This window comes from Lactuca saligna, chromosome 7 (genome assembly GCF_052625555.1).
Source record: "Lactuca saligna cultivar CGN05327 chromosome 7, ASM5262555v1, whole genome shotgun sequence".
Classification (NCBI taxonomy): domain Eukaryota; kingdom Viridiplantae; phylum Streptophyta; class Magnoliopsida; order Asterales; family Asteraceae; genus Lactuca; species Lactuca saligna.
In genome coordinates, this window is record NC_136423.1 from 681,704 (window position 1) to 693,796 (window position 12,093).

A 12,093-nucleotide genomic window follows, 5' to 3' on the forward strand; every position below is an offset into this window, starting at 1 on the left:
TTAAATTATTATTTTAAATATAAAATTACGAGGTCAACTTAAATATAAATTTTAGTTTAACTTATACAACCCAAAAAAATATTTTGTAAATAGTTAAAAATGATAAATTATAGTGTCTTTATAATAATGATTATAAGTTGGTTAATAAGATTAAATAAATATCAAACCTAAAGTGTAATCATAAATAAACTAAATTTCAATTTTAAAATAATATATTTACTTCTAATTATAAAGTTATGTCTTTATTTTTAACATACTATACTTAATTTATTAGATTTAAAATGTTGTTGTATCTAAACCATTATTAGTTTAAAGCTACAACTTTTAAATATTTTGGACAAAATACTTAAATTGTCAATTTAAACATAACATTATAGTGCCAACTTAAATATAAATTTCAGTTTCACTTAAAAAACCAAAGAATATTTTGTAAATAGTTAAAAGCGATAAATGCAAAAACTAAATTGTAATCTCAAATTAACTAAAATATTTCCTAAATATATTTTTATAATCATTAAAAGTTTTCAAATAAGTAGCTTAAAATAACTTACAATAACAATAGTTCAAAATAACTCTATATAAATGATTATATTGTTACCTTAAAAATAAAAAAACAATATTTGATGTTTTAAATAATTATAATGATAGAAATTAAAAACATTAAACAAATAAATTAAAAAAAATTAGTTAACAATAATAACAATTATAAATAACATTAATGATCATTCAAAACTATAAATAACATAAAACCATATATTATATTTAATTTTATTCATGTGTATCTTATAGGGGTAGAAGTCATTCAAACGATTTAGATTAAGCAGTTATAATAGATGTATATATTATCATATAATTCAAAATTATCAATATATTATATCAATTTAGTATACAAATTATTATATCAATTTTTATAACAACGTTATTGTTATATTTAAAAAAACATATACTTTTAGGTACTTCAACTATACAGGTGTTTCGCGCTCGTTTAGTATACTTATAAAGGAATTTTTTTTCACCACATTCATTTGAAACTCCCACGACTTTTCAATTTCTTTCTAATAATAATGATTATAAGTTGGTTAATAAGGTTAAATAAATTTTAACCTAAAGTGTAATCATATATAAACTAAATTTCAATATTAAAATAATATAGTTACTTTTACTTATAAAATTATGTCTTTAACTTTTGACATATTATATATAAATTATTAGTTTTAAAATGTTGTTGTATGTAAACCATTATCATTTTAAAGCTATAATTTTTGAACACTTTGGATAAAATTTTTAACTTGTTAATTTAAATATACTATTATAAGGTCAAATTAAATATAAATTTTAATTCAACCTAAACAATCCAAAAAATATTTTATAAATAGTTAAAGGTGATAAATTGTAGTTTGTTTCTATTAATGATTATAAGTTGATTAGTAAGGTTAAATAAATATCAAACCTAAAGTGTAATAAAAAATAACTAAATTTCAATATCAAAATAATATATTTACTTCTACCTATAAAGTTATGTATTTAACTTTTAAAATATTATACTTAATTTAATAGAGTGAATATGTTGTTATATGTAAACCATTATCAGTTTAAAGCTGCAAATTTTGAATAGTTTGGATAAAAATACTTAAATTGATAATTTAAATATAAGATTACCTGTTTACCTTAAATATAATTTTCGGTTTCACTTAAAAAAACCGAATAATATGTTGTGAATAGTTAAAAGTGATAAATTATAGTACTAAATACAAAAAACTAAATTGTAATATCAATTTAACTAAAATATTACTAAAAATATTTCTATAATCATTAAAAGTTTTCAAATAAATATCTTACAATAACAATTGTTAAAAATAACACTATATAAATGATTATATTGTTACTTAAAAAAACAATGTTTGATGTTTTAAATAATTATAATGATAGAAATTAAAACGTTAAATTAATAAATTAAAAAAAATAATTAACAATAACAACAATTATAAATAATATTAAACCATATATTAATTTTTTTTATTCCTAAGTAACCCGTAGGTAGATGTCATTCAAACGATTGAGATTATCCAGTTTTAATAGATGTATATATATTATTATATAATTCAAAATAATCAATATATTATATATCAACTTAGTATATAAATGATTATATAAAATTTAACAATATTATTTTTAAATTTAAAAAAATATATATTTATAAAAATTTCAAATATATACGGTTTTTATGCAATGGGATGACATTCACTTGGTAATGTATTAAAGTAACAAGAAGTGAATAGGTTTTTTATTTTAATAATATATGAAAGTTGGTAATTGTGAAAACTCAAAGCTCAAAGCTCAAAGGGAGGGGAGGTGAGGGGAGGATATATATGCCTATATCGAATTGACAGTGAATTAGTTTAAGTTGGGGGGGTCTGGGGGGGCATAAAAACTTAAAAGCAGCAAAAGTTAAGTAATAAGGACAAAACCCAACTACTCGGAAGGGTTTTCTTTCTTGCAGACGAGAGAGAGCAGCAGCAGCAGCAGCGAAAGAAATGAAGATGATCACAACCCCAAACCAAATCCCTTCCATGTCTGCTTCCTTGATTTAGATACGCTTCCTCCTCCTCCTCCTCCTCTTTCAGATCTTGTCAGACAATCTCTGTCACTCGCTCAATCCTTTTCTTTTGTTTTTTTTCGGTTTTCTTTTTGTCTTCTCAGGCCCAAATTCCCTGACTTTAACGTTTTCTATCTTCTCCGACGCCTCCTCATTAGATCCCTACCCCTTGCTTTGTCGGATGTTTTGACTTTCATCTTTGCCTTGATCCCTGATCATAAGATCAATTTCCGACAAACACCGGCGGTAAGATGGGGCAGTGCTACGGCAAGACAATTCCTACTACCGACAACGACGGCCCCACCACAATCATCTCCGCCGGAGAGCAACAACGTCCTTACCCTCAGTCTCCACTCCCTTCATCCGCTAACAACGGCGTCATCAACGTCCCCTCCGTGAAAAACACGCCGGCCCGATCCTCGGCAGGGACGAGTCCATGGTCCAGTCCCTACCCTCATGGAATAGCCAGTCCGTTACCAGCTGGGGTCTCTCCGTCTCCGGCGAGATCGTCAACTCCCGGGCGTAGGTTCTTTAAACGGCCTTTTCCGCCGCCCTCACCAGCTAAGCACATCAAGGCTTCGCTCGCCAGGAGATTTGGGCATGCAAAGCAGCCAAGGGAAGGTCCCATTCCGGAGGATGGCGCAGCAGTAGAACCCGAAGTGCAGTCTCTTGATAAGAATTTCGGTTACAATAAGAATTTTGGAGCAAAGTACGAATTGGGGAAGGAGATAGGACGGGGGCATTTCGGTCATACATGCCACGCCAGGGGCAAGAAAGGGGAACTTAAGGATCATGCTCTGGCTGTTAAGATCATCTCCAAAGTCAAGGTATTTGTTAGATAGCCCAATTGCATTCAATCTAAGTAAGTAACTACATTCATTTGATTTGCTTCTGCATACTTGCCACTTCGCAATTTAATGTTATTGTCAATGTAGACTGTAATATAAAAACCAGAGTCAGTAAAATTTTGTTGTGATTCAATGGTTGATTGCTTATGTTGGGTGTTTTGCAGAATTAGTCAAGTATACAATTCGTGTCAATTAGTAGCAAATTTGTTTCCTTGCCAAAAGATAGGTCTTTTCCTAATGATATGAGCCAACATATGTCCTCTTTTGTCAATGTATGTCCCTTGGTATTGCTTGAATGCTTTCTATATCTAGCTTCCAGACAAATAACATGAGGAAGGATAAAGATCATACAAACCCCATGATTCATATTTTACGTGATTGTTGGAGGAGGTTCAAACTAGAAAAAACTAAAAAGTGTGTAATTTTTCTTTTTCCTTTCTTTCAAACTCTTCCTTTCTCGCTGAAATAGAGGCCCTTTTGTAATCTTATGAGCTGACATGTTCTATTTTGCCAATGTTCCCCTGGGCTCTAGGTATACAAGTGCAAAAGAGGTGATGTTGGAATGTCCAGGGATTTAGGAAAATGACTAATGATTATTTTTAGGTCATGCTTAAATCTCAGGTGCACGTTAATTGATATAGGGATATATTTGGTAACACAATAAAACTTATGAAGTTTACGTAAAACCACTCGTAGCATATTTTTTTACCTAGAATGTTCTAATGTTATGCTTTACCCCATGGTATCTCCTATCATGTGTGAATCATTTAAATTCAAATTGTGAACTATTGTTAGTGTGTGTGTGTTTTTGCATAGTATCTTAAGTATCATCCTTTTGTAGATGACAACTGCAATTTCAATCGAGGATGTGCGTAGGGAAGTAAAAATATTGAGAGCTCTTTCGGGGCATAAGCATCTGATCCACTTTTACGATGCATGTGAAGATACAAACAATGTATACATAGTCATGGAGTACGTCCCTCAATTGACTCTTTTACCTTTCTATGCTATATATTATTTTCGTATAATTTTACAACATGCATAGTCATGGTTTAATTCTATAACTTATTTTTGTTGAATAAACAGATTGTGTGAAGGCGGAGAATTGCTTGATCGAATATTGTCCAGGTATGACCAAATCCTTTTTTTCTTTTTTATTGATAAGTATAGTTCCCCTTCTGAGTTCTGACACAGACACTTGGTTTTGAATGCAGAGGTGGAAGATACACAGAAGCAGATGCAAAGTTGATAATAGTCCAGATCCTAAGTGTCGTTGCTTTTTGTCACCTGCAAGGCGTTGTACACCGTGACCTAAAACCAGAGGTTATAAAATCTTATATTATGGGTGTTATCTTTTTTCCTATTTGAGAAGCCCTGTTTTACAATACAAACATCTTGGGTTGTGTCTTGTGTGCAGAACTTCCTTTTCATGTCCAAAAGTGAAGACTCTGATATGAAGCTTATTGATTTTGGTCTTTCTGATTTCATCAGGCCAGGTAAAGAAAGGTTACAGAATTAGATAGATGATGATAGATGGTGTAGTGTGTAATTAAAATATATATATATATATATATATACATATATATATATATATATATATATATATATATATATATATATATATATATATATATTTGGTTATTATTGCAGAAGAAAGGCTTAATGATATTGTAGGGAGTGCATATTATGTTGCACCAGAAGTGCTTCATAGATCTTATAGCCTGGAGGCAGATATATGGAGTATTGGTGTGATCTGTTATATATTATTATGTGGAAGCAGACCATTCTGGGCAAGAACTGAATCTGGGATATTCCGGGCAGTATTAAGAGCAGATCCTAACTTTGATGATATACCATGGCCTTCTGTATCACCGGAAGCCAAAGATTTTGTTAAAAGGCTCTTGAATAAAGACTACAGAAAGAGAATGAGTGCTGCTCAAGCTCTGAGTAAGTTTTTAATTTTAATAATAATAATATTATTATTAGTTCGGTCCAAACAACTAACTGAAAACCAACTAAACTACACTGGCCAGCTCATCCATGGTTGTCGAGCGAAAATCATCCAATTCCTTTAGATATATTGATATATAAATTGGTGAAGTCGTATCTTCATGCGTCTCCATTCAAACGGGCTGCACTCAAGGTATTAATTTATTTGCATTTTGGTTTTTGGTTCCGAATATTTTATTTGCTTCTGAATATTTGATTTGTTTGCACTGGAACTGGAAGGCACTCTCGAAAGCTCTGACAGAGGATGAATTGGTTTACCTAAGAGCCCAGTTTATGCTTTTGGAACCAAACAAAGACGGGCGTGTGTCGCTTGACAACTTCAGAATGGTAAACACTAACTAAACAGAACACAACACCACCTTTTCTGCCTTAATAATAATAGTAATAATAATAATAATAATATGAATATACACAGCCATTCATTTTACTTGGTGCTTGCGTGCAGGCTCTCCTGCGAAATGCTACAGATGCGATGAAGGAGTCTAGAGTCCCTGATATACTAAATGCGGTCGGTCAGCTATTATCACATAATCACATCTCATCTAGCCTACTACTACTACTACTACTACTACCTTGGCTTTATATGATAGAGTGATATGACTAATTATGATTAATATGTGGTGTTGTAGATGGCGCCCCTGTCTTACAGGAAGATGGACTTTGAAGAGTTCTGTGCAGCAGCCATCAGCACATACCAATTGGAAGCCCTGGGGACTTGGGACCAGATCGGGTCAACAGCATTTGACTACTTTGAACAGGAGGGTAACCGTACCGTCTCTGTCGAGGAACTTGCTCGGGTATTTTTCTTTTCTTAATTTATTGTTTATTTTTATTATAAGTTTTTATTTTAATTATTAATGATCATGCTGTAGGAGCTTAACGTGGGTCCCACCGCACATTCCATAATCAAGGACTGGATTAGAAGCGATGGTAAACTGAGTTTGCTTGGATATACCAAATTTTTGCATGGAGTCACTCTTCGCAGCTCCAACACAAGACATTAATAATTAATTACTAGCACTAGATTTTCTATTATATTAAATTCTTGTTCCTTTTATTTTGCCATTCATAACTTGTGTAGAAATGAATATACTATATATATATATTATATAGTAGAGACGAAAGCACAAGTCACAACCTCAAAGCCTCTTTTTTCTTTTTCTTTTTTACCTTTAATCATAGGCGTGAAAGAGATTTTATTTATTTATTTATTATTTTTCATGTTGATTTGTTTTTTTTTTTTTTTGGAATATTTCTTGTGGTTCAACAAATGTTTCCCTCCAACATAAGATTGGTAACGGTTTGGTATGACTATCATCTATCCCATCCAACTCCACAACCACAACAGAATACCGGTAGCTTTCTATTTCATATCGTGCTACTGATGATTTTGTTAGAGGAGGTATGTAATATTGTATATGTAAAAAAAAAACTCTAGGATAGTTTCAAACGGTTAAATACTAACCTCTATTAACAACCGAACGTAAATCATTTTTTTTTAAAGAAATATAACTTATATTTCTTTTTTATTAAAATAAAACTTATTAAAAGTATTATTATTTTTAGAAACATATAATTTATTTGTTTAAGACATAAAAATATTAAAAAAATAGATATAAAAATATATAACATTCCTCAAACATACTTAATAAAAGGATAAATCAAATTAAAAATATAACATGAAATACAAAATTAAATATTTAGAAGGTACAAAATACATAGTATTTGTAACGAAGGATACAGACATAAAATATAAAAGCGAAAAAGATAAAAAAATGAAGATCGGAATTGGATATGAAAATACATCGATATTAGGGAATAAAAATTATAATATTTGATAATTTCTTATATTTTTTATGATAAATATATCTAGAAGAAAAGAAATATAATATAATTAGAAATAACTTTTTTTGTTTTTTAATGTTAGATTTTAGTAAACACTCATATATATTTTTGTTTATCCAACATTGCAAAAAGAAGAATTTAATAAAGAAATGGCTAAACTATAATGACATATTCGGTGGATTCTTGAAAGCCATTTGATATTTTTAAATGTTTTTAGACCAACCCAACAACATTTATTTACCAATGAGTATAGTCTTATATCGAATTGATTTGGCGTTTAATGAAGAAGAGGGACTGTTGTGTCTATGTGTGATTGTAACCTCTAAATCAAAGTAATCCTTAATGTATACATCGATGCTCTAATAAAATAATAGTAAGTTCGTTTATTGTTTTACTTTACAAATATAAAAATGTAACAGTAGGGTAAACTATAAAAAACATTAGTGATAACAATCGTAACAATGATCTATCTCTTAATTTGTAAACAGAATATCATCGGATTTGAGTAAAGTGTACATACATTTAGCCGCTAAACTTATTTTTATGTTCGATATACCATTAAATTTATTGAAATTGTTCAAAAATACCAATATGGCAGGGTATGTATAGTTTTTTTTTTCGATGTTTTTTCCAGCCAAATATGAGTTTTCCAGTCATTATACATTGATTTTTTGGTGAGTTTTATGAGTTCTTGACGGTCACACATTTTTCAGATAAAAAACCCATGAAATAATGTTCTTGAAATATCATAAACAAAAAACCCTTGAAATCTAAATGTATACAAATCGAAACTTGATTGCTAGGCTTTCGATTTCCATCATATTCGAGTTGTAGGGTTTAATATTTCTAGGGTTTCAAGCTCAAGGGGTTTTTTATTATGGGTCTGTATTTTATGTTCGTTCATTATATCGTTCTTGAGATTTCTTGATGTTCATCATATCTTCGTTTGTTTGTTCAGTTATTTTCCAAACCTTCGTAGGGTTTGTCAAATAATTCTTATGAGTTCTAGGGTTTTATTTCGTTCTTAAGATATCTTGAAGTTATATGGTTTTCAGCTTCCGTTTGTTTATATTTCAGAACCATGACAAATCTAATACTCTGATGAACAATAAGACATGAACATCAAAAGTTGTGACAACATATTAAGAATCATTTTTTCAAAGAATCATTGATAAGATTTCTTGAGATTTATAGGGTTTTCAAATTTTGTTTGTTCATTAACAAATTTTTTTTTTGTCTAAAATCGTTCATCAATGTTTTTGAGTGTTTTGGTCATCAGATATAGGTTTTAGAATTTGAAAACCTCATCGTAAAATCCATGTTTGGCGAGAGAAATTGATCGTAAAATTCATACTTGGCCACAAAACTCATATTTGACCAGGAAAAACGTTAGAAACCAACAAAATTCGATCATATTGTTTTTTTGAACAATTTTAACAAGTTCAATAGTATATCAACCATAAAAATAATTTAGTATATCAACCATTACAAGTTCTCCGTATTATTAATTATATCTTGTAGACCAATAGTTTGCATTTTTTTTTTTTTTTTTTTTTTTTATTTATTATTCTTACCTAAATCATAATTATGTAGTACTTCTAGTTCCAAAATTAGAGTTCATTTGAAAACAACCTACAAACTTTTCCTCTAGCACTTAGGACCATCGTTGATGGTGGTAGAATTAATATAGGTGTTGTGGCCATATGATAATAATTGAATGGATGGATGTTATGTTATATTAATTAAGATAGATGTTTCTTTTTTATTTAATGGATTTAATGCATAATAAACTTAGGTTGATTATATATATATAATATATATATATATATATATATATATATATATATATATATATATATATATATATATATATATATATATATATATATATAGGGAAATGATCAAATGAAAACACCTAAAAGGTTGAGAACACGAGAACAAATATATTCATTTGTGATTCCATGTATTCATTTATGGAGAAATGATGTATTTTTACGCGCAATCAATATGAATATGCTTTTTCTCTTCAATTGAAATTAAAGGCGTAAAAATTTATCATTTCTCCATAAATGAATACATGGAATCACAAATAAATATACTTTGTTCTCGCGTTCTCAACCTTTTTGGTGTTTTCATTTGATCTTACTCCTATATACATATATATATATATATATATATATATATATATATATATATATATATATATATATATATATACCAAAGGGCTTGTAGCCCAGCGGTATCAGGTGGTGCCCTCCCTCTTTGAGGTCGAGGGTTCAAGTCCTGTCGTGGACATAGGTGGAATAGGTGTTGTTAGCTTAGGAGTAGATTAGATTTGCCGGTTCAATATATATATATATATATATATATATATATATATATATATATATATATATATATATATATATATATATATATATATATATAGAGAGAGAGAGAGAGAGAGAGAGAGAGTTGGGTTCAAATGTGTCTAGCAACTATTGTGTGCATGAATGCACCAATAGGAAATTAGGAAAACATGAATAATTAAATAAATCATTTAAGGGTATTATAGTAATCTTTGCATCGTTAATTATGGTAGATCAACAACAATTCCTTATATCACGCAAGAAGCTTTCCTTATATCACGCAAGAAGCAAAGATAAATATAGACCATTAGACCTAAATCGATTTCACCGCTTCCCACCACCCTTGTAGATCGATTTCACCATTTCTCTCTATCTTCTGTAATTGTTCTATATTCAAGCCCTAAATCGATTGACGAAACGAATGATATGTGTATGGCTGTTACAATTGTAGAAAGAATAGAGAGAGAAGGAATGCAGAGATGGGTCAGGTCCTAATTGTACTGCTACTCCACGGCTTTCCTGAGCTCTGGTACTCTTGGCGCCATCAGATCCTCTACATTGCCACCCACGGGTACCGAGCAGTTGCCCCTGACCCCCGTGGCTATGGAGACACCACCAGAGTACCTATTAACGATCCTACCAAGTTCACTACACTTCACGTTGTCGGCGACATGGTCGCACTCATCGCCACTCTTTGGTAGATAAGGTGTTTGCGGTTGGGCATGACTGGGGCGCCATGATTGCTTGGAGCCTTTGTTTGTTTAGACTTGACAAAGTTAAAGCTTTGGTCAATTTGAGCGTTCACTTTGCCCCAAGAAACCGTCACCATAAAATTGTAGAGATTTTCGTGTTGCATACAAAGATGATCACTACATTTGTTGATTTCAGGTAACATTTCTGCTGTAAGACTCTTACCGAAATTTTAAGAACTATATCTTGTTGTAGGATCCAGGGGAAATAGAAGCTGTGTTTGCGAGTCTTGGAACTAAGAAGGTTTTTGAGAAATTCTTGACACATCGTGATCCTGATCCGTTTTATTTCCCTAAAGATAAGCCCTTTGGAGCTTTGTATAATAATCATGTCATCTTGCCATCATGGTTATCCGAAGAAGATGTTGATTATTACACCAAAAAGTTTGAGCAAACTAGTTTCACAAGAGGAATAAACTACTACCGATGTTTTGACCTGTAAACTTTTATCTATTCTTTATTTCTTTACTTGTTGAATTGAATAATTACTTATATTGTTTTTTTTGTTCATTTTCAGTTGTTGCACAGAAAGTACATTGGGAATTTCTTGTTTAATATGTTGGGAAAATGGAAGGAATCTGAATACTCTAGTAAATTTGTTCCGGTTGGTGGTCTTGCTTATTATGTTACTGCACCTTCTCAAGGTAATGACTGACTCCATTGCATATTTCCATTCCATTCCATTCACATTCCTTGATTTGTGATGATTTATTATTTTATTATTTGTTTGCATGCGAATATCATCATCAGCTTGGCTGATATGGCAACAAATCCCATCCATGCTCTCTCTCTCTCTCTCTCTCTCTCTCTCTCTCTCTCTCTTTTATTTTTTTTAATAAATATTTTAGTTAATTGAGTAATACTTAAAGGTTTACAAACTTTAGCTTTAAATGGTTTCAAACTTTATAATTTTTTATTTTCACCTACAGTAATATAACTTGTTTGCTTTACCAAATGAATGTTAACTTGAAAATTCTTTCAGAATGAGGGCAATATTATTTTAGAATAAGGAGGGCTTTAGTTTGAAGAAGGCTACTATTTTTTCAGAATGAAGAAGGGAAATATTCTTCACATGTAATCCTGCAAATTGATCAGACACAACCAAGAAAGGCAGGGAAGCTTTAATTTTATTCTTTTACAATGATTGTTCTCTAAGAATGAGCTTGAATTTTATTCTTTATTTATTTTTTATATCAGAATGCAAACACAAGTGTATTACTACAAATTACTTGGCAATGGATTTATGATAGAAATGGTTTGAAGAATGGCTTGAAGACCTGATGGGAAAGACTTGAAGAATGAATTAAAGTGTAACATCCAGGATTTCAGGTATTATTTTTATCATTTATTTTTGGAGTCTAAGAGAGAGAGACTCGACGAGTTGATGCCTAGACTCGTCGAGTAGGGTCGCATGGTGATGACTGGATTAATGAGTGGACTCGACGAGTCGGTGAGGGGACTTGACGATTCCGTGCTAGCGACTAAAACCCTAATTTCTCGGGTCTAAGCCCTATTTAAAGGACCTTATAACCCTTCATTGCAGCTACCTTCGTCTTTGAGAGCATCAGAGCACCTGAGAGTCCTTGTGAGTGAGAAAAGAGGCAACTATTCATCATCCTTGTGTATTTTAGCAAGAAGGGAAGAGGAAGGTCAAGCTAGGAGAGTTGGAGAGCTTGGATCTACTTTCATTTGGGCAG

The 12,093-nt window shown here is 30.9% G+C and overlaps 1 protein-coding gene and 1 pseudogene across 2 annotated transcripts; both read left to right on the plus strand.

The window, feature by feature from the left end:
* The first annotated feature begins 2,421 nt into the window (after nucleotides 1-2,421).
* LOC145004243 (CDPK-related kinase 3-like) lies at nucleotides 2,422-6,675 on the plus strand. Of its 2 annotated transcripts, none has more exons than XM_078963134.1 (11): nucleotides 2,422-3,423; nucleotides 4,286-4,416; nucleotides 4,531-4,572; nucleotides 4,659-4,767; nucleotides 4,862-4,940; nucleotides 5,095-5,391; nucleotides 5,478-5,587; nucleotides 5,674-5,781; nucleotides 5,900-5,962; nucleotides 6,084-6,251; nucleotides 6,327-6,675. In XM_078963134.1, exons 1-11 carry the CDS (start codon nucleotides 2,848-2,850, stop codon nucleotides 6,456-6,458), a joined length of 1,815 nt encoding a protein of 604 aa, XP_078819260.1. In that variant the 5' UTR covers nucleotides 2,422-2,847; the 3' UTR covers nucleotides 6,459-6,675. The 2 variants fall into 2 exon arrangements, with proteins under 2 accessions (XP_078819260.1, XP_078819261.1); XM_078963135.1 differs by lacking the exon at nucleotides 2,422-3,423 and adding an exon at nucleotides 3,440-3,458.
* Nucleotides 6,676-9,873: 3,198 nt separating this feature from the next.
* On the plus strand, nucleotides 9,874-11,643 carry LOC145004900 (epoxide hydrolase 2-like; annotated as a pseudogene).
* The last annotated feature ends 450 nt before the right edge of the window (nucleotides 11,644-12,093 follow it).